Source organism: Acanthisitta chloris, unplaced genomic scaffold, assembly GCF_000695815.1.
Source record: "Acanthisitta chloris isolate BGI_N310 unplaced genomic scaffold, ASM69581v1 scaffold5010, whole genome shotgun sequence".
In the NCBI taxonomy this organism is placed as follows: Eukaryota; Metazoa; Chordata; class Aves; order Passeriformes; family Acanthisittidae; genus Acanthisitta; species Acanthisitta chloris.
The window spans coordinates 4,384-28,731 of record NW_008649805.1 but is presented as its reverse complement, the minus strand read 5'-3'; the positions used below and the strand labels follow the sequence as shown (position 1 = coordinate 28,731).

Here is a 24,348-nt window from a genome sequence, read left to right as displayed (position 1 = left end):
AGGATAGGAGTCTAGTTTCAAGATTTTGCATGGTAGTCTGATATTTTTATAGAATGTTAGAATAATTTATGTTGGAAAAAACTAGTCTGACCATAAAAACTAGCACTGTCATGTCCACCACTAAATGACATCCCTCAGTGAACACCTCTAGGGCTGGTGATTCCACCACTTCCCTGGGCAGACTATTCCAATGTTCAACAACCGTTTCTGTGTAGAAAATTTTCCTAGTATCTAACCTGAATCTCCCCTGGCACAACTTGAGGCTGTGTCATCTTGTCCTACCTATCTCTTGCTACGTGGGAGAAGAGACCAATCCCCACCTGACTACAATCTCCTTTCAGGCCTCCCTGAGCTTGCTTTTCTCCAGACTAAATGATCCCAGCTGCTCCTCACAAGACTTGTGCTCCAGAACCTTCACCAGCTTCACTGCCCTTCTCTGGACACACTCCAACATCTCTATGTCCTTCTTGCAGTGAGGGGCCCAAAAATGAACCCAGTATTGGAGGTGTGGCCTGACCAGTGCCAAGTACAGGAGGATGATTACTGCCCTTGTCCTGCTGGCCATGCTATGTTTTATACAAGCCAGAATGCCATTGGCCTTCTTGGCCACCTGGGCACACTGCTGGCTCATGTTCAGCTGCCAATTATCACCTAATTGCATTCTATAGTTTCTGAAACCAAGCTGCATATGAGAATAGAGATAGAAATAATCATCTTTGAGCATATCACGTGCTTGTTTAGTTTTGGTATTCTTTGTGTCAGTGGATAGGCACCTGCTTCAGGCAGAAATGTAAGAATCCTGCAGCAGCAGCTGGTTGACTTCTTGTCATAACTCATTCTTTACTCATCCTTTCTCCATAGGCTTCAGTGTGCTTTCTATTAGTATATGCCTTGCCGTAGTGTGTTACACCTTTCCAGTCATAAAAGTAGTAGATTCTGCCTTGGCATTCAGCACTAAGTGCCCAAGTGGTTGCACAAGGAGACCTACATATATCAACAAGTATTTTATACTGGTAACATCCATACATAATTTCTATGCCCAAATAAAATGTTGGCTCTGACTGGTGTTACTACAGTGTGAGATTCTACTGTGTGCTGTATTTGCACAGACACACAGTAAGTCCTTAGTAGCTCCATCCTGCCAGACTTGCAGACATAATACCCAGGTGTCTTGGGTGGATAAGGGATTTGGGATTAGAATATGTCAAAAGATTCACTGTATGGGATTATTATATGCAGAAGAATTCAATTTAAAAAGTAGCTATTACAATGAGTTGAAATAATCAAATACTTACCCTCTGATCTGTACTTGAGCCACAGCACTGATGTTGATAGGGAGGTTAACTAAATTGCTGGTGGCATTTATCTTGTTAGAACTGGAAAAGATATGTACAGGGGTTAAAAAAAGGTTATTCATCACAACTCTAGACTGTTAAAGACACAGAACTGACTACCACAAGGCCCACAATTAGACAGCAATGCCACTGGACATATTAGAGCATGGGCTTCCTATTGCCACTCTTCAGTCGCTGAGGACACTGGTATTTAAGTCTGATTTTATTTGAGCTCATCATATGCTTCATAATATAATAAACTCAAGCTTCCTTTAAAGAGTCCTGTGATGGATATGATGATACAAATTTTATTTTGCTCAGAATATCACTTTGTTCAACTTGGCTATCTGTATGGATTGAAGTGTCTTAATAGAACACAAGTTTGTTTCGTGCATTGAAGGAAGACAGTGTTAATAAACAAGACAGGCTTTGTAATAATAAAATTTGCTTTTATGACTCCAGACTTATGCTTGACAGTCTTTGAGGAAAAAGAACTAAGATCAACTGTTTCTTTACTTTTCTTAGTTTCTTTCCTCTCCTCCCCTGTCCAGAGAGTGTTTATACTCTTAATCCAATTTAGCAGTGAAAACATATCCTTATGTTTAATGTCAAGTGCTCTCACTCCTGTTACCATCTTTTCGTATTGCAAATCCTTAGTAATAAGCATAGTTGCTCTTATTTCAAAAGGCCACTCCTATGACTATAGCCCATTCATGTAAAGGAAGGTTTGCAGGTTCAAATTCATAGAATCATAGAATTTTCGGGGTTGGAATGGACCTGACAGATCATCTAGTCCCAACCCCTCCTGCCATGGGCAGGGACACCTCCCACTAATTAACTATGACTCAATATTCATGAAGATAGTGAAAATAAATAATTAGAGACTTAGAATATATTTAATTATGGAACTAACGCTAGAAAGTTATGGATGCTTTTTTCAAGGAAGTGTGGACTTCCTTGCTTCATGGAGACCAAGTTTCTACTGCTGTCACAGTTTGCTGTTATCACATCTGGGTAGCATCAGTCAAATGGAAACATTCAGAGGAGGCCAGCACTCCCAGTGACTGACTCCAGAGGAGTAAAGGGCAGTACTGCTTTCTGGTTACAGATTGCTAAAAATTAAAAGCAGCTCTAACTTGTTTGTAAACTGATGCAGATTCCCCTCAAACATTATTTGAGCCATTGTTTTGAGTACAAAAGTACAAAAAGTGCTCAAAGTATAAAAATTACCATACCACTACTTTGTTAGAATAAGCTGCTCTCCAATTTGTATAATGGTTCTACTTTCCATGGAGTTAAAATACAGATTTTGATCATATCTATCTGTTTCTCAAACCTTGTTCATGCTTTATGGTTTTTTTTAGAGAAGAATATAGTTTAAATAAAAGTGCCAGGACATCTCTCTCTCTAAGGTGTACATAAAAAAGGAATCAGATTTGAAGACACGATTCAGCTCTTGCTTGTTTCCTACAAGTAATGAACTTCAGTCGTGCAAACCAAAATATTTATTTTCCACTTGATGTTTTGAAGCAAATGAAATGTCTCTCTTTTGGATAAATCAGACTAGGACACAATTTCAGATGTGTTCTTTGCTTCCCTTTCCTTTCGTATAGGTAATCTCCTCTTTCTGCCTCATGGATTTCTGTTCCTTTTACTTTTAGGATTGTTTTGCCTGTCCACTGAGGACATAGAAATGCACAAACCATAGTGCTGCTTGAGAATTAATGTACAAAGCAGTGAGTTTTAACTGCAGGGTACATTCTCCATGCAAGAAGTTTGACTCTTTTTTCTTTTTTTTATCTGGGTGCTCTTCAGCATTTTGATACCAGTTAGTGGAAACTGTTGGATTTTGTAGCCAACAGATTTCCTCCCTTTACATTTTAATGAGTCATATTCATGAGATGTTGTTTCCTGAAGTTCAGACTTACTCCTCAGTTAAGTCTTGTCACTTTTTCTAAAAAAAGTGACCCACCCTCAGCTCTTATTACCTAGAAAGATTTAGCTATTGAAAAGCTCTAAAGCTCTCAAATTTCACATCATGAAAAAGGTAGTGACATGAGTCTCTGATACCCATTTAAAACTATTGCTTGCATTAAGTAGCATGGACAGGGGAGCTACAAGCTAAATGTGTCTCTCTCCAGAAGAGTCCATGTCCAGGTTTGCATGATGTCCATCTTGCCAGTCAGATTCCTGGGAGAGGGCTGAGGACTGACCAACCACCTTGTTGACTTCTGTGGCATTTCTGTGCCCTTCTCTACTTTCTGCTTGTCCTTTCCTTCAAGCGTTACATTACAAAAACATGACTTAAACGTTTTAAATGTCTCAGTTATTTACCATAATGAACATGATCAAGGCTTTCATTAAGGCCAGACATTAGCAATTAAGCCCCTCCACGTGGGGCAGGGAGGGCTCCATCAGGAACTTCAGTGTATATTTGTTGAGGACAGATGGAGCAGAAGCCCTGCCACCTACTGAAAATGTCCCAGGTTTGATCCTGCTGTTATTGTAACCCAGCCCACCATGTGATTTTTTGTCCCTGTGGAAGAAGTACTGCTCACCATAGAACAGAAGATTCTCCAGCACTAATATTTGAGGCCTACAAATAGGGAGGAAACGAATGGAAAAACGACAAAGGTTCACCTGCATCAAAAAGAAACAGTTCTCTCTCTTCATGCCAGTAAATCTGTTGAGCAGATTTTAACTGCTTTCCTTTGATTTTCTAAATTGTTGTGAAGAAGAGGCAAGACTTTTTTTAAAATTCAGAGCATGATGTTTGTGCACATGCAGCTTTGATACAAAGTGATCACTTCATTAATTCTGAAGGGGAAAGCAAAGTGCAAATTTGGCAAATCTGTAGAAGATCCTTGGATTGCTGACCAAAATCAGTTAACCTGAATTTTAATGAAATAAGACTGATTTTGCTCAAACCTTACAAGGCTCCAATTCCACAAATCCTCCTGAAATAAGCTACCATAGGAAAGCCCATGAAATAATTACTGACACCCAAGAGTTAGAGTGACCTTCATATATATTAAACTTCACATAGAATTAATAATTTAAATAATTATGTTCTTGATAAAATATCTAACCTTTTTATTTGCAGCTCAAAATTGATGCTGAAACCTGCATTTTCAAAATGCTGAACGGAAAATCGAATGCCTGTAGAGAACTGAGAAAGAAACAAAACAGCAGGTTACTAAACTCGGTTGAGCTTTCCAGATCAATAAAGCAACACTGTTCAACATTGCATTTCATGAATTGTACAGGATACTGTTGCTTTTTAAAAGCAGTATGAAATAATATCATCTAGTTGTTCCCAGGATAAAAGTACCATCCTGCTGGTGTCTGTCACCAGATGGAAAACTTGGCTAAACGGAGGGAAGATCAGAGGACTAGAGAAGCATATTCCCAAGAACACAGTGGTGGGCCTTTCTTCATCCAGACAGTCTTTGCCTTACTTTGCCAAGCCAAAAGAAAATAATAGCTGTCTGGCACCTCCCTGCCCTGCCTCCATCCATCCATGCCTTTGCCCAGGTCTTCAGGGCTTCCTGCTCCCCACATTGTCTCTGCAACTATGACATATGTGCTGCATGCTTTAGGTGCTGTGGGGCTAACTGACCTCCTGAGGCTAAATTAGCACAAGTTAATTTAATTTTAGATTGATTTGGTTTTTAGTTGTTTTTTTTTCTTTCTGGTTATGTTAAGAGGAATACAGCTTCCAAGTTGTTTGCTGTTCAGTTTACCACAACTTGCAATGTGTGACCAGAGGAGATAGTGGGTAAAACACAGTTCCCAAAACTGAAGGAGATAGTGCTTCCACTGGTGCTCACTTGTGTTTATGCAGACCTTGCTTCCTCCCTTTGACAATTTCCATTTGCTTTGCAAGAAGGACATGGAGTAAAGCAGAACAAGTTAATTCAGAAGAGAGAAGGGCTCACTTGAGAAAGTCTCTGTAAGCCTCTTGTTGGACATATTTACAGCCCCAGCATGTAGATGGCAGGGGAGCAGGGAGAGAAGCCATCTGCCTTCAATGTTAAATTAATAAAATTCTACTTTGATGTTTATAATTGTTTCAACTGCACTTTTTAAAATCTGATGTGAATTTTTCACTTCTACAACTACTCACTCCTTTCATTCTACAACTGTTCACTGCTTTCATTCTTTTAAAAAGGATGATTGCATATAGGCATACTGTCCATGTGGAGAAACAATCTTCCTGAGAAATTCATCAAAAGCTGTTAGGAAATGAGGACATCATTCCCTCATTTCTGCCAATATCTGACTAGATTACAGGGAGAAAAAAAATTTAAAAAACAGAGTTGTCTGCTTGGAATAATTTCCTTAAAATGTTTGGGGAAACCTTGTTGGCAACAGGACAAGACACAACAATGTAGGGCTTTATGTTTGAGACCTACTTTCAACATCACTGAAGAGGAGGAATCTTCCTCTGTAAATGCAATTTCATATACTTAAGCAATTCCTTTTTCTCAACCATTTTATTTTCATTCCATTCTCCTTCTTTCTTTGCTTGCAGTGGTGAAACACCGAATTTTAATCCATCTCCAGAACAAGACTTACCTAACATGTTTCAACTACTTCTTTCAGTTGGCCTATGATGTCATAATAAAAGAAATGACAAGTCTAAATCCTTAATTCTAACTAATATTGTAGGTATAGTTGATCTCTAAGTAAAATCTTTCAGATGAAAAGACAGTGCTCATTATATTACTCAGAATTTGAGTAGTTGATTTGGAATAGAGATGTAAGGTTTTTTTTAAATTAATTTTTGGAGATGATATTAACAACTGTATTGATATTCCATTCACCTTTAAAAATATAATGACTTGTTTTGGTATGTTAGACAAAAATTTACAAATATTCAATTTACCATTTCTCTTACTGGTTTTACTAACCAGTCTAAACAAATTTGTTTCCACTTTCAGCAGAAAAGATTTGATGAATCAAAGATAAGACTTTCATCAGACAAGCAGACATGAACTACAGTTTTGATGATCTATTACACCCCTGAGACTTAATCCCTTATTTAATAGTGAAACACATTCCTACTGTACTACTCTAATAAGCTGCAGATGTTGTATTTGTATGGTTGCATGACTTTGTTAATGTCAAGTAACCCTTGACACTGATACTAATAAAGGGGCAAAGATGCTCACATACCCTTGTTGAAAACCTTCTGAGGCCAAAGTAGTTTAATTTGCTTGAACTCGTAACTTAGCAATCACTCAACCTTATTTTAGTAGGACATACATTTTATCAGAATAGTTTAGTTCTATTTAAAACTTTTCAAGTGAAGTTGTTTTAATTAAAACTGTATTATTTTTTGTGTTTGTAACACTATGTATCTTTGAAATACATGACATTTCTTCATTATTGATTAGCTTTAATCTGTTACTATGTTTGACAGGATCTAGCGATATGCTGGGAAACAGATAGCTTTCATGGAAATGTCTTAGAGTGGATATGAAAGATAAGTGCATATGAAAGATCTCACTTGCTAAGGCCACTGAACAGGCATTAGGAATCTTGACAGTTTGATTCATTTCAGTGTCACATATCAGTACTTTGAGCACTATTTGGCAGTGAGATGCTATCAGACAGTTTGCGTTCTGGGCCATGTGGTATTGTGATTCTCCATTACCATTTCTATTTATCTCCTTTTTTTACTTTTTCATATTTTTTAACCTTATAGATATTACTGAAAAGATTAAGGGTTTGAGGTTTTTTGGGGGCCAGTAAACAATTTCAAGGACACAGATGACAATAATGCATTTTGATGACATGAAGTGTCAGATCACCCTGTAGCCTGCTGCAGTGATATCCCCTGGGTTGTATCACAAAATCCCAACATAACCCTCACCTCATTCTCAGAAGCTGATCTTAGAGTTCAAGAATTCTAGGATTTCAGGGTGCTTAAAAGTCATTACAGTGACTCAATAGTTAAGATTTTTAGGAATTTTCAGTATTGACCTAACCCCCCTTTCCAACTTGCAACTTCCACAGAGTCTCTTTCTGACTGAGTATTTTGAGAACAACTGATCTCCTGCCAAAGCAGAATTGTTTTTCAAAATTGGAAATGGATCAGAGCAACCTTTTCTGATTTATGCAATTTGGTATTTTGCTTTTGGAAGTGAATTTGCCATCATAAATATGTTTGGACTGAAAAAACACAAGTCCTTTCACCTTTACCAAGCTTCCAGGAGAGCTGGTTACAAAGATAAATTAGGATTTAAGACTCAAACAATTGGGTTTTTTTGCCAACTGGCTTTGTAACGTTCTATCTTCATATGCTTCAATTTTCGAGGGTTGGATTATTTTGTTATAAACCAGAATATCCTTAAACATGTTACAAAATCTGCTCTTTTATTCTGCTACTTTTAAGTCTCTCTTTATGAGGTATTTTGATCAGGAGTATTTGGTAATGGCATTTATGGCAGCCCTAGAACTAATTCTGAAAAAGAAAATCTTAGTTATGCTATGAAAATTCATAAGGAGACAGGTGAGAGTAGCACTGCTTTAGTGGCCACTCCTCAAATCTTTACACTGCTAGCATTTTGGGTCAAGCATAAGGTGGAAACAGGGCTTTGGATTCAAAAGGAGGAGTGTGAGGGTTTGTAGTCTAATACCTCCATACTCAGACCTTTCCATGGCTTGTGTTTATGACAACATGGGAACCACAAAGATTTGCTTCTAGCTTGGTATACATGCTAGCATCTCTTGTGTTCTCTTGTGTTTATTCTTCCTTTTCTTTCTAAAGGGTTTTTATGCTCTTCTGTCCCACTTCAATGCATCTCAGTCTCCCACAAGATTCTTGTCCGCTTCTATCTGTATCTTTTGCTTCTGCCTCAAGACTAACCACGAAACCACTAAGCAGATAACAAAAATTGCTGGTTTCTCGGTACAAAAAATTATTTCCCTTGACTGGGAATCTATTAAGTGCTTCAGCCTCTCATTGTCTCCCATTATCCCATTATGAAAATTCCACTCCTGAGAAATTTTTCCAATTACTCTTTTTAGGAGTTTCACTTAGTAGAAATAAACAACACACACAAAGTCTTTTAGCTCCCTTGTCTATGTCCCTTCCAGAAAATGATTATAGTATTCAGACTTCTAGTTCACAGTAGTTCTACAGAGAAGGATCCCCATTAGGCAGATTCCTCCTCCCAGGGGGTGCATCATCTGGAGTTCAGTTTTCAATGATTTTCAGCTCCTTGTAATCCCAAAGACCCTCTGGTACTGCCTGGGGCCATGTAAGCAGATGACTGTATAAGACACCTGCTCTCACTCACTTTCAAAAGTTCTATGGCTGATTTGAGGCTATGCCCAGGATCCAAATAAACTTATTCTAGTCCCAGTCTCCTATGATGTAACTCATTTGGTTCTTTTATTGAGGGTCAGATGGGAACTGCTTCAAGACCATAAGAGGCCAGGAAAAAACCCCTCTATAAAGAGTCTGAGGAGTGAAATATTGATCTTTTGTAGGACACACCTTAACTTTGTAGAGATTTTGAAAATACTAAGGAAATTTACTTCACTTTTCAATTTTCAATTGAAAACTGTTGTTTATTTATGATATATGTTCATTCTGTTGACCACCTCATTTTTATTAAGACAACTTTTTATCTAGGTATAAATGTTTGGATTATTTGCTTTTAGTTAAACATTCATAGCATTTATGGATTTATGACCAACACTAAATTCCTCTCCAAGAGCATCCATGGCTGAACATTCCTGGATTTAACACTTCTGGGATTGCTCAGAATGGTTTTGTCATGAAACAGGACAAGGGATGACAACTGTGGAATGGGTAGCTCTTTTTAATCTCCAAACCTCTGTTTAATCCTTATCTATTGTCCATCATCAGTCATTATTCAGTTCTGCTTTTGTCTAAAAACAAGGCTCCCAACACTCCATTTAATGTGTAGTATGATTTATGAGAGGCTGTCTTAGGAAAATGTTTAGAATTACATGAATAACTTGAAGAAACACTTTATTCCAACTGCATTTTCCTGGATATAAATGGTGATATAAACTGATAAGAAAACCCTTATGCATGCAAGATGAGAATTAGGCTAAAGAAGCTCTCAATTAGTATATATATCTTAAGCAGAAAGAATACTAAAATGGACAAATACATATCACATTGTGGATTGGGATTCTCTTCTCATTACACTAGTGCATCTTCAGTGACTTAAATTGAGTCACTTTCATTTCTCTTCTCATTACACTAGTGCATCTTCTGTGACTTAAATCGAGTCACTTTCATCTTCATTACAGTAAGCAAAATAAAACACAGGTTCTAGCATAATTAATCTTTTAGAAAAACAAACTGTTAGTTTTTCAGAAGCACAATTCTGCCTCTTATTACACCAACAATTTCCTGTCCAAGTAAATAATTTGGTTTATGTGCTGCCTTTTGGGACACATCCTGCTAACTGAATAGATTTCCACTCGTTCCTCTTTAAAATTCAGTTAGATAAAAATCAGTAAATGCATCTGGTTTTCCCTTACGTTTGCGCCAGCCACCATGGGGTTCCCAAGATCACAAACCACCATTCTAGTTTCATTTTCCATCTTGTAATCACAGCTCAATACACGCAGTGCCTGCAACAAAGGGACACCAATATAGATGTCAGAGATCACAGTGAAATGTATCCAGTTGGGAAAGTGATGCCTTTTTGACTGTGACATTTCTTTTGATTTCGGACACCTGCTCAATGCACTATCAAAACATTTACTTGGTGATTGTCAGACAACGGGGGAAAATTGATGCCAGGGAAAAACAAACAGGATAGTTTCCCAGTACCTTAAGAGTCATGATGAGATCACTCTATGTGTAGTTTTAGCATACTGCTTTGTTGTTGTGAATCATTCCTATAGCCATGAAAACTTAGAGAAAAAAAAGAGTAGGTGAAGAGAACAAGGTCTCACATTAATTGCAACAAATTGTGTTATCCATTGCTAGAGGTCTTTACAGTGATTTTCTGGCATTGGCAGAACTTTACTACGGATCAAGTCTAGACCTTTATTTTCCAGCCCACGGTAAAATACTTAGAACATTAAATACTTCTGTGAAAACATAAACTGTTACCTGTATTTATAAATTAGCAACAAAGAAGATAGGTTTTCACATTACCAGAAATTAAGCTTTTGTTGTTCATAGCAATCTTTATCACTAGTTGTATCATCTGTAAACAAAATGGACTGTGTAAAAGGAGGAACAGCTATAGAACAGTGCAAGTTAGAGCTATAGAATAGTGCAAGTTAGGAGATACAGAATAAGACAAAGCAACAAAACATGTTGGTTTTTTTCTGCTTTCCTCTCTGACATATTTAATAAAAGAATATAATTTGATACGTGTGCAGAAATAACCCACTTTGTAACAGCAGGATGCAGCAAGTTGCACTACCTTTCCTCTCATCTGTGATTCTCACAGGCAAAAGAGTATGTGCAAGTTCATGCTCTTTATATAAAAAGACCTGGGAAATCTCCAGACCAGTGACTAGCAATTCATTCCTATCTGTAAAAGTCAGCGTGGACATGCTGTCCTCATCATTTCCTGAGATTAAAAGAAAAGATAGGGCATGTCCTAAACAGAGCCCATGTGAAGCGTGCCCTCAGCACACACCTCATTGTACACTGACACTTTCACAGTTCACAAGGAGGAAACAAATTCTGTTACACACACCTCATTGTACACTGACACTTTTACAGTTCACTAGGAGGGAACAAATTCTGTTGCACAGCATGTCCAGTGCACTAATAGTCTTCCCAAGTCTCTCTAGGGCTGGGAGGAGAGGATTTTTACAATCTTTCCAGTTGTTTAATTAGAGGTGTGAAGCAACAGGTGGGAGAAGAGACGGTGTTGATACAGTAGAAATCAAATTTGTCTGGAAAACTCTTCATTTTAGCTTGATGTGTAGGTTTATAGTTTCACTTTTATTAGGGGAGGGAGGTTGAAATTGAGGTCTAAGTGAATGACTTAATGAATATTAATCTATATTGGATATTTGGCAGTTTCATTAAAAATGCTGTATCATAGACTGCCACAGAGTAAATCAGCCCTTATCACACATTTTTTTTGTCCTTCAAAGACTGAGAAAATAGAAGAGCTTTGTGAGTAGGTTTTCTACAATTTGGAGTCTACGCTCTTAGGCTGAAAACAATTAATGGTACAGAATTTATATGACCAGCATCACAGAAGCTAATTTGTGCAGCATAAAGATGTGTCAAACAGTCAGCTGTGGTAGAATCGTTTCAATAATGAGATTTTCTGCCTTTGTTTTCTCATTGATCACTTTCTTGAGGTGGATAAGTACAAAGCAGGAAAACAAAAACCAGGCAGGAAGCAAGCAAGAGCAGAGACTTCTACATCTAACATTGTCAGCATCAGCGGGTTCATTTGTAACTCAGCCAGATGGAAGGGTTTGCCACAAAACCCCTTCTACCTGTCACTGGTAGCAATTTATATTTTTATAGCAACACATGGTCTTTTTGGCAGTCTTGGGCAGAAGTAAAACCCCAGCAATTAACACATGTGCTCCCAGGGTGCATTTTAACTAGAAAATAATTGGATGCTTTAAGTAATCCAGGCAGCCTACAAACTTGAAACTCTTTTTGGTGGTCGAGCTGATGAATTATTAATTGATGCCAGAACAGTTAAGCACAACAGGCTGAACAGTAAAACACCTCCTCTCTTTCCTTGATCGTCACCTCCCAATTCTATTTTCTGAGGAAAAGTGGATGGATTAGGAACCAGTTGTCAGAATTTAGCTTCTCATCTAGTTGAGGTATGAAGAACCACTGTTTGTCCTCAAAAGGCTCAAATCATCTAGTCAGCCACCATGTACTTATTCTAAGAATTTTCTTGTAAGGCAAGAAGGATTCAGATCTTTTTCTTATTTTAAGTGTTATGCTTTAGTTCAGAAAGGCTCAGAGCTTATCAAGTGCAATACAAATCTGGATGGGATCTGCCACCACTCAGCAATTTCCAGCCTGAGAAGAAACAGTTCTGCCAAAATACAAAATGTTTTTGGTGTGGAACAAATACCTATTAGGGCTTTTTATTTTCCTGATTTACTTCTGCTAATTATTCCATCAGAATTTGGGTCCCAGCTATTGCTACTAAGGCAGTACTACAACTACTGCAACTGTTTCGCAGGGCAAAGGATTTGTGCACAATATCCAGGCACTGGCTTGGGGTTCAAACACACAGTAATGCTGTTGCAGTGTAAGGATGTATCAACAACAAGTGTATACTGTCTCTGGATCTACTCCTGGCCATGGAAATATGAAGTAATATAACACAGTTATACTTTTCTGGCTGCAGCTAATTTCAGTTAACTTCACACCTTATGCATATGAACAGTTAGTACAAGACAATGGGTTGTCAGTAAAACACATCTGATTTCATTGTAAGCCATTCTATTTCAACAATCAGCTTTTGACTGAAGCAAGTGTCTATATCTGCAGGAATCAATGAAGCTCCAGAATCACATCCTTGACCTCAAACTTTAAGATCACACACATTCACTTGCCTCTCCACTTGCATATGATCATGTAGATCTCTGCAAAATGCTACTCATTCGACACAATTGCAGAGTCTGCTTGCAATATTCTACAAAATCAGGCCTGAGATAACAAGTTAGGGACAACTGAGGCAGGTCAAACATTGTGCTGCATAAAGCTGAAGGGAAGGAATAGAAGGCAAGATAATTTCCATTTATGTTGTTGACTTCAGTACCTTCTGAGTGTAATTCAAATGATATAGAATAACCCAGTAAGTTATCTGGTTCAGTACCTTCTGAGTGTAATTCAAATTATATAGAATAACCCAGTAAGTTATCTAAAGACAAAAAGAAAAGCAGGCTGGAAAGAAAGCATTCAAGTGATAAACATGCTTCTCTATTAGGCTAAACCCAGAGTAGACCCATAATAAAGTAATTAATGTTTATAAATGTGGTTTTTTGTTCTAAATTTTCTTTTTAAATTACAAAGACTGCATATTTTTCTTTGTCACGTTCAAAGCAGTTTTAGATGATGTACAGCAGTACATAAAATCGACAGAATACATAAGAGTCAACCTCTACCAGCAGTTAAATGCCAGAAGATTTTAGCTGTCTTTTTCAAGAAAGTTACAATATCAATTTCTTTTCCAAATGCACTTAGAAGTTAATTTTTCAGTTTACTTAATGGAACCATATCACAAATATCACCATATCTGTATCACCTTAATATCACCATACCACAAATACCGTATTTTTAAGAACTATACATTTACAAACAAACGAAAGAATAAACTTGCTTTGGTGTCATTTATAATCCTTGTGAAAACTGTCCTTGAAACACAGAAGGGAAGACACTAAGAATGATGTAGATAGCAGGACTAATGTTTTGATTCTTCTCAGAAAGAACATAATGACACCTCTTTAAATGGAGTAAGTATGTAAAGTAAGAGAATATGAAATAAATTATGTGTGGCAGTGAACCAATTAAATGTGGACAATAGGAAGGCAATTCCCCTACAAATCTACAAGGATTCAGAATTGGATTTGTCAAAAAGGTGTTTTATCTTCCATAAAATTTGACAAAAATGAAGAAGGTGCATTATGTCTCCTGGGCTTTTAAAATTTTGTATTCAAAAGAAAAATACATTTTATCACTCTTTTCCAAGCCATTCTGGCTTCTCTTTATTCTTCCAAAGCACCAAAATCTTCCATGTCTTCTTTCCTTCCTTTCTCCATGAGTCTACCCTGCTGGCACTATAAAATTCTATTTTTTATTTTTTACTCAGAAAATAATAAAAAGCCCTGAGTGATTTCTCTCCAGTCTAAATTGTACAATCATAGAATGGTTTGGGTCGGAAGGAACCTTAAAAATCATGTCGCTCCAACTCTCCCGCTGTAGATAGGGACACATTCCACTAGACCAGGTTGCTCCTTAAACACTTCTAGGAATGGGACATCCAAAGCTTCTCTGGGAAACCTGTTTCAGTGCTTCACCACCCCCATAATCAAGATTTTTTTTCCCAATATCTAATCTAAACCTACTCTCAGTTTGAATCCATTCCCCCTTGTCCTGTCACTAAATGCCCTTGTAAAAAGTCCCTTCCCATCTTTCTTGTAGGCTCCCTTCAGCTACTGAAAGGACAAAATTAGGTCACCCCAAAGCCTTCTCTTTTCCAGGCTGAACAAACCCAGTTCTCTCAGCCTTTCCTCACAGGAGAGGTGCTTCATCCCTCTAATCAACCTGGTGTCCTCCTCTGGACTCACTCCATCAGGTGATGTCCTTCCTGTGCTGAGGACCCCAGAACTGGATGCAGCACTCCAGTTGTGATCTCACCAGAGTGGAGCAGGGGATGAATCACCTCCCTCAACCTGCTTGCCATGCTGCTTTTGATGCAGCCCAGGCCATGGTTGGCTTTCTGGGCTGCAAGTGCACATTGCCAGTTCATGTCCAGCCTCCCATCCACCAGCACCCCCAAGTCCTTCAAATGATAGATATGTACTAATATGTGCTGTGAGTTTTGGAATAAGGGTCTCCCCTGACATTCTTGGTAAGGTCCAAAAGAACAGCTAAAAAGATTCCTAAAGAGCAATGAAGAAAAAATGTAACCATGTGTAGTATATTAAGAAGAACTTAAGTAGATCACAATCCAAAAAACAGAGGCTTTGATAAGAGAACAAAAGGAATAGGCAACAGGAAAAGGCTGGTGTCTCTGAGATACGCTTCTGAGATGTGAATATCCGTATTCTCATCTTTGCTGACATCATTACTTCTTGTAAATTTTTTTCAAACTAGGTTAAAAGGCCATTAATAAAGTCACTGACAGAAGGAGAATGAGGAAATACCTTGTAAGTTACTTTCAACTTCCTTAAAACATTTGTCTTTTCAAAGAAAATTAACTTGCTTTCTCCCACTCTCACCCTTGAGGCCCTTCTGAACATTCCAGGCACTGACAGAAAAAAACAGGCTCATGTTGCAACAGCTTGAGAGATTTATGTGCAGATGAGGTGATTCAGACTTGCTGTCCAACAGAGAATACATGAACACTCTGCTTGTTTGCAGGATAGTGTTTCATCTCTGCTTTTAAAAAACAAACAGACCCAAAAAGGAAACACTGCATGTTCAGTACAGCTCAGCAGGACTTTGGTCAACATTAGTTCTGTGAACACTGGCACATTTTACATGATAACTGCAGTTTTGACCCACCGATAACATAAAACAATCGACAACGAAGGAAAACAATTTTGTCAAATTTATGCTTCAGTTAATGTTCAACTATTGAGGATATCGGAGGCTGGGACACCCTTTATAATGGTAACACACTGCTGTGCTGGGAGCAGTTCCCAAGTGTCTGGGGGTCAGCAGGACTCATTAACTCAGACTGGTACCATGGGATCACACATTGGAAGCACTCAGGGCATTTGGCACTATCACTTCCTACTACTGGTATGGTTTACTGATTCAAAATCCAAATGATGTGAATAGATCTAGCCCTAGGACAAATGCAACAGTATTTGTGTGGTATTATAACTAAGTTAACAGCAAGCAGATGGACATGAGCTGGTCTGAACAGAATGGTCCTGTCTGTCCCATCTTCTGGTGACATGGCAAATCTTTCGCCTAGGCTGGGTAAGCAAGGATAGCTCAGAGTCGAAGGAATATCCTTTCCTGAGGGGCACCTCACTCTGCACTGCTTTCAGCTGGTGTAACCTATGTAGACTAAGCTTGTTCTCATATCTCTGCTTTATTATCACTAACATTTTGATTTTCATTTACCTTGTTGTTGCGTTCAACCCCAGTGTAATCTGCTTCTGGTGGAATCTTTATATGTAGCTCAGCTTCATAGGCTCCTTCCCCATCATTCCTTGGATTTATTATAAGCATGACACAGTTTTCTTCTCCAATTATTAGCTGGTCTGTATCCCTGTACAGAACACACTACTTGTCAGAGGTTAAAACATGCACAATTAGGGTTTACAAATGAATAAAGCATAAGGACATTTTGCTCTCATAGCATCTGTTCCGAAAAATAATCTGTGATCACATAATAAAACATTTTCCATAAAAAAAGACCCCATGGAAAAGTATGCCAGCACCTGGGTAAAAAAGAGGTCAAGAGAAAATACCACCATGGACAACCAAAGTGGACTACCACAGAACTTGTAAATTACTGGTATAAAATTTCAAAGCCTTACTACTTTCTAACCAGCAAGAAGTATTTAGTGGAGGAATCACTTGCCACAAGGGTCTCATCAGCATTGTTTTCTGGAGGGCACAAAGGTGGTAGTGTTCCCCTCATGCTCATTGTAAAATGAATAACGACAGAAATTCTCCTGAAACCTGCAATGGCACTGTGCCCTTTCCTTTCACAGCTATGGACTGACTTTGATGGCAGATAACTGTCAGAGGTTCCCCACTTGTCCTGCTTGGAATATTTTGGTCTCCATAGGAGGAACTATTACCATATTTTGAAATTATTTTATTCTGAGATTCATTTACTCCACTGTATACTGAGTTCAGAATTGTGTTCAAAGACACTGGCACACTGAAACAAAAAAATCTGAAACTTCTTACGAACAACAATTTGTATTATCTCTTGGCATTAAGAAAACTAGAACCACTCCTAACAAACACCTGCAAACTGTATTTTCTATGATCATCATTAAACATCATGAATGTGACTTGCAAGTGTGCATTTCTGCATTTCCTGATTTTCAAGATGAAATGGATGCACAAACTAAAATCAGGAACTCAGGTTAGAGTGATTAGCTGTATTAAACAACAGAAGTGTGTTCTACATGCTTCACTCTGTTACAGGAGTTAGCAGTGCTTGGGCTTTCTCACATACAGCATCATCTATTTTATTTAACTTACGGTATAGCAGAAAGGTGCAAGTCAGGAATGCACAAGTTGTCCTCCCCACAGTCAACCAGAATGTAAGCCTGTATTATTGCAAAGAAAAAAAATTGTAGTACAGTTAGTACATGCCTCGAAGTCCAAATCACTTCATTAAATATCACTAACCTAGGTGTCTTAAATACCACTAGCACTGCCTTGGTGAGTAAAATCTCTTTCTCCTTTTTATCAGTTCCTTTCCACATGGAAGTTGGAGACTATTTAGAGTGTCAACTACATCCTTAGCAGAACAATATCATCTTTCAGGCCCTTTCCCACACAAGCTTGGCTTACATATTGTAGAATGCAATCAAAACTATGAGCACAACAAAGTCTTGGAAATACTTTAAAGGCCTGTTTGTTCTATATTTGTATTCAATCTACATTTTGAATTAATTAAACCCTTGTTGTGTAATTTATGGCCATAATACTCTGTCTTAAGGAAGATGACATACATACTATTTGTAAATACTTTCACATTTATGTACAGAAAATGTGGCATGCAAAATTCATACCTGTTCTGTTAATGAGTTTTTCTGGTAATAGTTCAGTATCGGCTTCACAGTCAAACTATCTTCAAAACTGGATTCATCCAAACTATAATTAAAGTTTATATTGATGGGAGATAATTTATCTCTAAATTCTGTTTCATCCTGTAAGTGACAATCACATAATAAAAGCCAATGGTTTAATATAATTATTTCAGATTAGTATGGTATGTCAACAGATTCAGACTTCAGCCTTTATTGAAGGAAAAGACACAGTTCTTTGACAGCTGCTGGCCAAATTCTGGCTGCATGTAGTGTCATGAGGAAAGCAAAGTGACTCACCAGTAACTGGAATGCCCAGAACACATTGCCTCAACAGCCCCACATCTGGAAGAAGCTGGCTGAGCTGAGTAGACTCAGAAATTTTCCAAAGCATTAGGCTAAAATGAAGCTGCTTAAAAGAGACACACTGAACCAACTCCTGGCAGCTACTGCCCACCTTCCTTTTCAAATGGAGGTAGGGCCCGTGAGGATTTGTGGAGGTAATATTGCTGGTTTGTACCATAACCAAGAATTTATATGAATTAGGAATGGTGAAACTCCACCACCTTTATTGCCTAGGTACTTCCTTACATGCTGCTTAAAACTTCACTATTTCACCTCCTGCTGCACCTTCTGGACCAGACTTGGAATCTGCTTCAATTGCATGAGGTAATTCCAGCTGCAAATGAGTAACTATTGACCCTTTCTCTTTTACAACTTCAGTCTCACAGTTTTAATTTTTCTAAAAACATGTTAAACTATCTTTAAAATAGTTTTTTAAACCATCTGACTTTTAGGTCAATATTTATTGTGACACTCCTTTAGAATATCTGTTGAAAGTGAACTGGCATGACATCTAACATGATTAGTTGATTATCTCACTGTGAATACTAAAAAACACAGGGATACTAAAAAGGGAAAGCAATCTTGCATTTTTGTATCAGGATATGCAGTATTTGATCAGAATTTCCAGAAGAGCATGAAATGAATGTATTTTTACACAGAGAAACTGTACACTCTTCATAAGAAGTCTTTCTTTTATACTTATATTGAAAAAAGATGAGCCAAAGATTAACATCTGGAATTTTTTCAAGGCAGCAATATGTTCTGGGCATACTGGACATAGAGATGAGGCCTATCTTATCTCATATTTCTGTAATTTTGGAAATGTGCTTTCTTTTCCAGTGGCTCCTTTTTTATTACTATCTTTAAATCCCTGGTACTACTCAAATGATGATGACAGTCCAAAATATTTTAAAGAGCTTACTCTGAGATAAACAAGGAAGTCCTGGCAATGGAGCTGTTTCTGTCTTTCTATCACAATGGAGAAGTAATGATGTGACTGATGGTAATCAAAAAAGAGGGTCCTCTTAACAGCTCCTTTCTGTTTCAATGAATCTAATTGCAGTTCACCTTTCAGCACTAAAGGATACAAATAAATAAAGTATTTATTTAAAATGGACAGAAAAAACAAAACAATTAAATATACATTATAATTAATTAATCTAACAAAGTCTTCCAAGGAAAACTAATTCATGCTTTCAGTGCCTGTTTAGCAGCCCACTAGTTTTTGACCCAAAGTATGGAAGGCATGTAATTAAAGCTTCTAATTTAATTGACAGATCATACATGTACAGGACTTCCATCTCTTAAATTTTTTTTTTCCCCAAACAGAACATTCTCCAAAAAGACACATTCTTGGTTTTATTTGGAAAATGGTTTAATCTTAATCAAAAATCCTTCAAGCAAGTAATAGAAGCTTTGTGGTTTATACAGACATTTTCTAGCCTTAGGAGGATCTCACTCCCATTATCTTTCAAAGTATAAGAAAAAAAATACATCCGGAATGAAGTGGGCCCAGTAAATTATAGGAATATAAAACATTTCTTACCTATCTCGTCTGAAATACTTTGACCTTCAAAATCTGCGCAGACTCTTACAGTGAAGCTACATAAAAAGTAGAAGTAATTATTAGCAAAGAGAGAACTGACCTGGGAATTAGCAGTTCCTAAGTGATATCTTTTAAATTTTATTTTCAATTCCTTAAAAAGATGTTAATTGAGAGCTGTATTTAGTTACTGATGACATTTCTTAACTATGTTAGCAAGTCTCCTAGGCTTTGGTAATAATCACAGAAGACAGTCTCTGAGTATCTTCCTGGGAAATGTACGGAGAAGAGTCTGTGTTCCCAGTAATTCTTGACATCACCCTTCTAATACTATTGGCAAAGTTGGGGTCTTTATGCTGAGCTTTAGGGAACCACCTTGGTATGAGGTTGTTTGCAGAAGTCCTTTCTAGTTCACCGTGGTCAAATCAGAAAAAATCTTTGAGCAAGTAATCAAGACTCAAGCTGTTTTCTAGCAAATCAAAACACTCGGGATACCAATGTGTTCCAAGGGCATTGCTGTAAGATTTTCATTATTTCAAGATGCTATAATTAATTGCAAACATAATAACTGAATTGTTCAATTTTTGTGGCACAAGACTAACCAGGCTGTATAGTATTTAATTAGCTAAGTTTTGCAGAATGTGGCAGGTACATGACCTGAATCAAAGCACAGAGAAACTGGTTAGTCATGTTATTTCATATTCAAATGCAACACATTCTGCACAAAGCAACATATTATAAGCTAATTGTTTTTATTTTGCCTCTTCCTAATGTACAGCAAGCTTTTTTTGAGCATAGCAATATTCATATCACAATTATAAGTATTTTCAAAATGTCACTTCAGCCATAATTTGCCATTTCTCACAATAAATATTCACTTTCATTTCTCTCTAAGACTGGCAACAGATTTGCAATTATACTCAACAACAGGCAGGAAAAACCTTTTATAAATTTCTTGGCTGATACCTTCTAACTGGACTTGCTACAAAATCAATTTAAAAACCCTAAAAAACCTGATGATTATAGAACAGTTTCACTTTGTAAGGAATCTATGTAAGTTTTATAAATATTTAACTGAATCACATTTTTTAAAAGCTTTCACAAATTACTCTGGATGACATGGGAAATAGTATTAATGATGCTTGTTGATGCAATTAGCAGAGCATACTTCCTTGATTAGTGACAAAATGATTAATCTATCATTGGAACCATGTTTTTGATTTTTGATTTCTGTTGTCACACTCCACAAAGACTTAGTTCTCCACAATATTTTTCCTAAAGAAGTCCTGTACAAGTGCTCAGGTGAAAGTTTGGGGACTTTCTAAAACTTGTAAGCTCCCCTGGTTACCAATCATTCTTAAAGAAAATTTTCATGGCTTCAGAAAATGTTTTGCTTGGTATATGAATTGTACGTCAGCACTGAAATCAGCTTGAATTTAATAAATATCTGCATTAGCCATTGCTCTTCATCTCCTCACTACTGTTATACTATATACTAACATCCCCATGCAGCAGATACAAAACCTTTGAAAAACCCTCTAATCACATTCTAATTTCACTTTTACTTCCTCTGACAAATGTAATGAAACTGTGCCACATTTGGGATTTATGTCACTCTCATGACCTTTATAAACACTTTTTTTAATGGGGGCAAAAAAAAGGGCATTGTTTCTTAAGGAAAAAAATGGCATTATATCATTAAACTCAACTAAACTGTAGCCTTCAAATGACAATCCTGTCCATGCAGAAATTCAGTCATATTCATACTTCTTTACAATTATGAAGTAACAGTTGAAGAACCAATAATACACCAGGACAAAACAACAAAAATGAGGAAAGCTTGTGTAATTACATAAATGCAATTTAGACATCAAGCGTCACATGTCATAGCATAAGATTTACTCCTTCCACTCCAGGCAGAGCATGTCAGAAAGGGAAATAGCTCTAAATACATCAAAGATTTTGATTACCAGCCCAGATTTAGATATGCTTATCACTTTGACAGGAAGATGCTGTGGAGATGTTGAGGGATGCTTTAGCTTCAAGAAAAAGAAACCAGAGGGAAAGACAGACCACAAAAGAGGACAAGAGCTAAAGGATTTATGCAGATTCAAGATCTGACTCCTAGTCACAGTAAGAAACAAAACAGCTGAGCTTTTGAGCTTGCTTGAATGAGCAATGAACCAAACAATGCAATTAACAATCAAAGGAAGAAAACTTCAGTAGATAAGAAACAAGTGGGAAATAGTCCATCATCCCAAAGCATATGAACTTTTCATGTGCTATCAATCTTGCATCTCTGAAGGGATCCCCACATTGCATTTGTTTTGCTGTGTCTGTCATCACTAGAAGCTCATGGTTGAATAGTATTTGACTGTAGTTACAAAATAGAGGGAAAGCCTTAAAACAACACACTAGTTTTCCTTGCAATCTTGGAGTAACAAAGGAATTTTTTGAAAAATTGTTTGAAATAATTTTATGTTCTTCAGGTAGACAGAAACTTTTTTAATAATATTAGAACAAGAGGCTTAAATATATTCATCTTTCTTAAAAACTACTCTTGGCATAGGTAGGAGTCTCTTTAGAAGTCAAACGTAATAAAATTACCTAGTATCACTAAAAATGGTTAATCCTTAAAAAGTTAGTTACCCACAAATAATATTTTCCATACTGCACTTCGTATCAGAAAGAATTTATTTTGGTCTGGCTATTCTAGTAGGTGAAAAATAGAGAAAACTTACTTCAGGATGTGAAAAGGAAGGAATTACCAGATCCTATGATACATCATTTGTCATTGTTAACAACTTCTTTAGCATACAGGATTGCAGATGGAGAGAAAGAATGGATAAAGCCTTACCAGAAAGGCAGTTTAAGCTTTAATAGTATGGACTTCCATTCTGGGAGTGAGGCTGATACCCTGCAAGGTCACAAACCTCTACAGAAGAATAGCAGAAGCTGTTATCATCTACTGATAAATGACCTTTAAACAAACTGTTTCCTCTTGGAAGTAAAATATGAAAAAGGAAGTAAATATACTCCTACTATGATGCTCTAGTACTTGCCCTGCTTTTCGATTTTGTTATGCCAAAGTCTGATGCAGAGACCAACATAGAGCTTCAATGCTCAACTCACACAAATTCATCTCAACAATGGCCCTTAGGTCTATATCCACAGGGCACTGGTCACATCCTGTTTGGAGTTAGGTCAATGGGAAAAGAAAATACTAGCTGTAGAAAGGAGCAATATTAGAAAAATAGTCTGATTTATGCAGTTACGAAAGGCTGAAATATTATTACTTGTGGATTTTATATTTTTGGTAGGAATTTTGTATTCAGCTTTATTTTTTTAAGTGTATGTAGAAATGTCTCATTTACTCAATCTAGATGACTCAAAATTACAAATATTTTATTACTAGTGTAACAGTAACACATTTGGAGATAGAAGAATGATAATTATTTCAAATTATGGTTTTGACAGTAGGAACTTTTGGATGAGAAATTTTAAGCAATCTGCCTCCTGGTTTAGTGGGTTTACAGAAGGTGGATGGCTGGTTCTCTCAAAAGGCCTAGAAGGCACATCTCAAATCAGTCATACAAACCTGAAAAACACTTACAAATAAAAAATATATTCTACAAATTGACTTTTTATCATGATTGGACACTTTGGTGCTACTTTTGGTGAGTCAGGTAACTTCTCTGACCTCTGCTCCTCTATGAAATTGAAATATCAATATTTACCTTAAATTAGTGAGAGGTGAGTAAATAACATTCAGAGATGCAATTTAGGCATGAAGTAGCAATAAGGTAGCTAGTGTGTAATCATATCTCAAATGGTAATAAAAATACCAATGCATGGGAAAATTAGACCTCTCAATAGCTAGAACCCAGTCCTGGACTTCATAAATCACTTGATGTGGAAACAACTTTCGAAAAATGACAGTGTTTGATCTATTTACCCCTTTTTACAGATATTAACTTAGAAAAAAATATTTTTACATTTTTTTTAAGCTTCAAAGTTGCAGAATTTATTCCAAATTTGCTAGTTTGGGGAACTCAGAAATAGCTGCATTTTACACACGACAGAGAATGAATTACACATTTCTAGAAGCTCAGGACAATTCTCTCAGAGCTGTGCTTATGACTTCTTGTGCATGTTTCCTCTGTACTTCAGCTTTCCAATTTATATCATGGCAAAAGTAATATTTTCCTAATACTTGGAGATGTACAGTAATCCACATTATTCATGCACACACACTTCCTGAAACTTTTCTGGTAGGTGGTTTCCTTTCATTCTAATTTTGCAGTGACGGTCGGTACACTTTATACAAGTTACACAGCTGGCTAAGAGATACAGAAATCTGTCCCATGGGAAAGAGGAATTCTTTGCCTGTTGGAGTTTCCCTACTAATTGTTTTCATATGCACAATACAGGCTTATACCAACTAAGGAGAAAAATTACAGCATGAAAAATAGCAGCTGCTCTTCAGTCATTTTGTAATACGAACTAAATCTTTAGGGAACAGTATTTTAGAATAAAGCAGACAGAAATTAAATTATGAATTATAAATTAAATTAAAGCTCTTGTAGATGGGAACCAAACATCTTCTGGCTTACTGCAGCATAAAAATGAAAAGCAATGAAAAAAAGAACCCCGTGTTAAAATGGTCTAAGTTTTTTC

At 37.0% G+C, this 24,348-nt stretch overlaps 1 protein-coding gene across 1 annotated transcript in view; it reads right to left on the bottom strand.

Annotated features, from left to right (window-relative positions):
* The window catches only part of ITGA8 (integrin, alpha 8), a gene marked incomplete at its 5' end in the record, with an annotated part of 67,055 nt that overhangs the window by 39,092 nt on the left and 3,615 nt on the right, over positions 1 to 24,348 (bottom strand). Inside the window, 8 exons of the mRNA XM_009072519.1 lie at positions 1,296 to 1,376; positions 4,424 to 4,503; positions 9,864 to 9,956; positions 16,135 to 16,282; positions 17,233 to 17,300; positions 17,769 to 17,906; positions 19,051 to 19,205; positions 19,675 to 19,730. Coding sequence (XP_009070767.1) covers positions 1,296 to 1,376; positions 4,424 to 4,503; positions 9,864 to 9,956; positions 16,135 to 16,282; positions 17,233 to 17,300; positions 17,769 to 17,906; positions 19,051 to 19,205; positions 19,675 to 19,730 — 819 coding nt within the window. The remainder of the gene's footprint in view (positions 1 to 1,295; positions 1,377 to 4,423; positions 4,504 to 9,863; positions 9,957 to 16,134; positions 16,283 to 17,232; positions 17,301 to 17,768; positions 17,907 to 19,050; positions 19,206 to 19,674; positions 19,731 to 24,348) is intronic.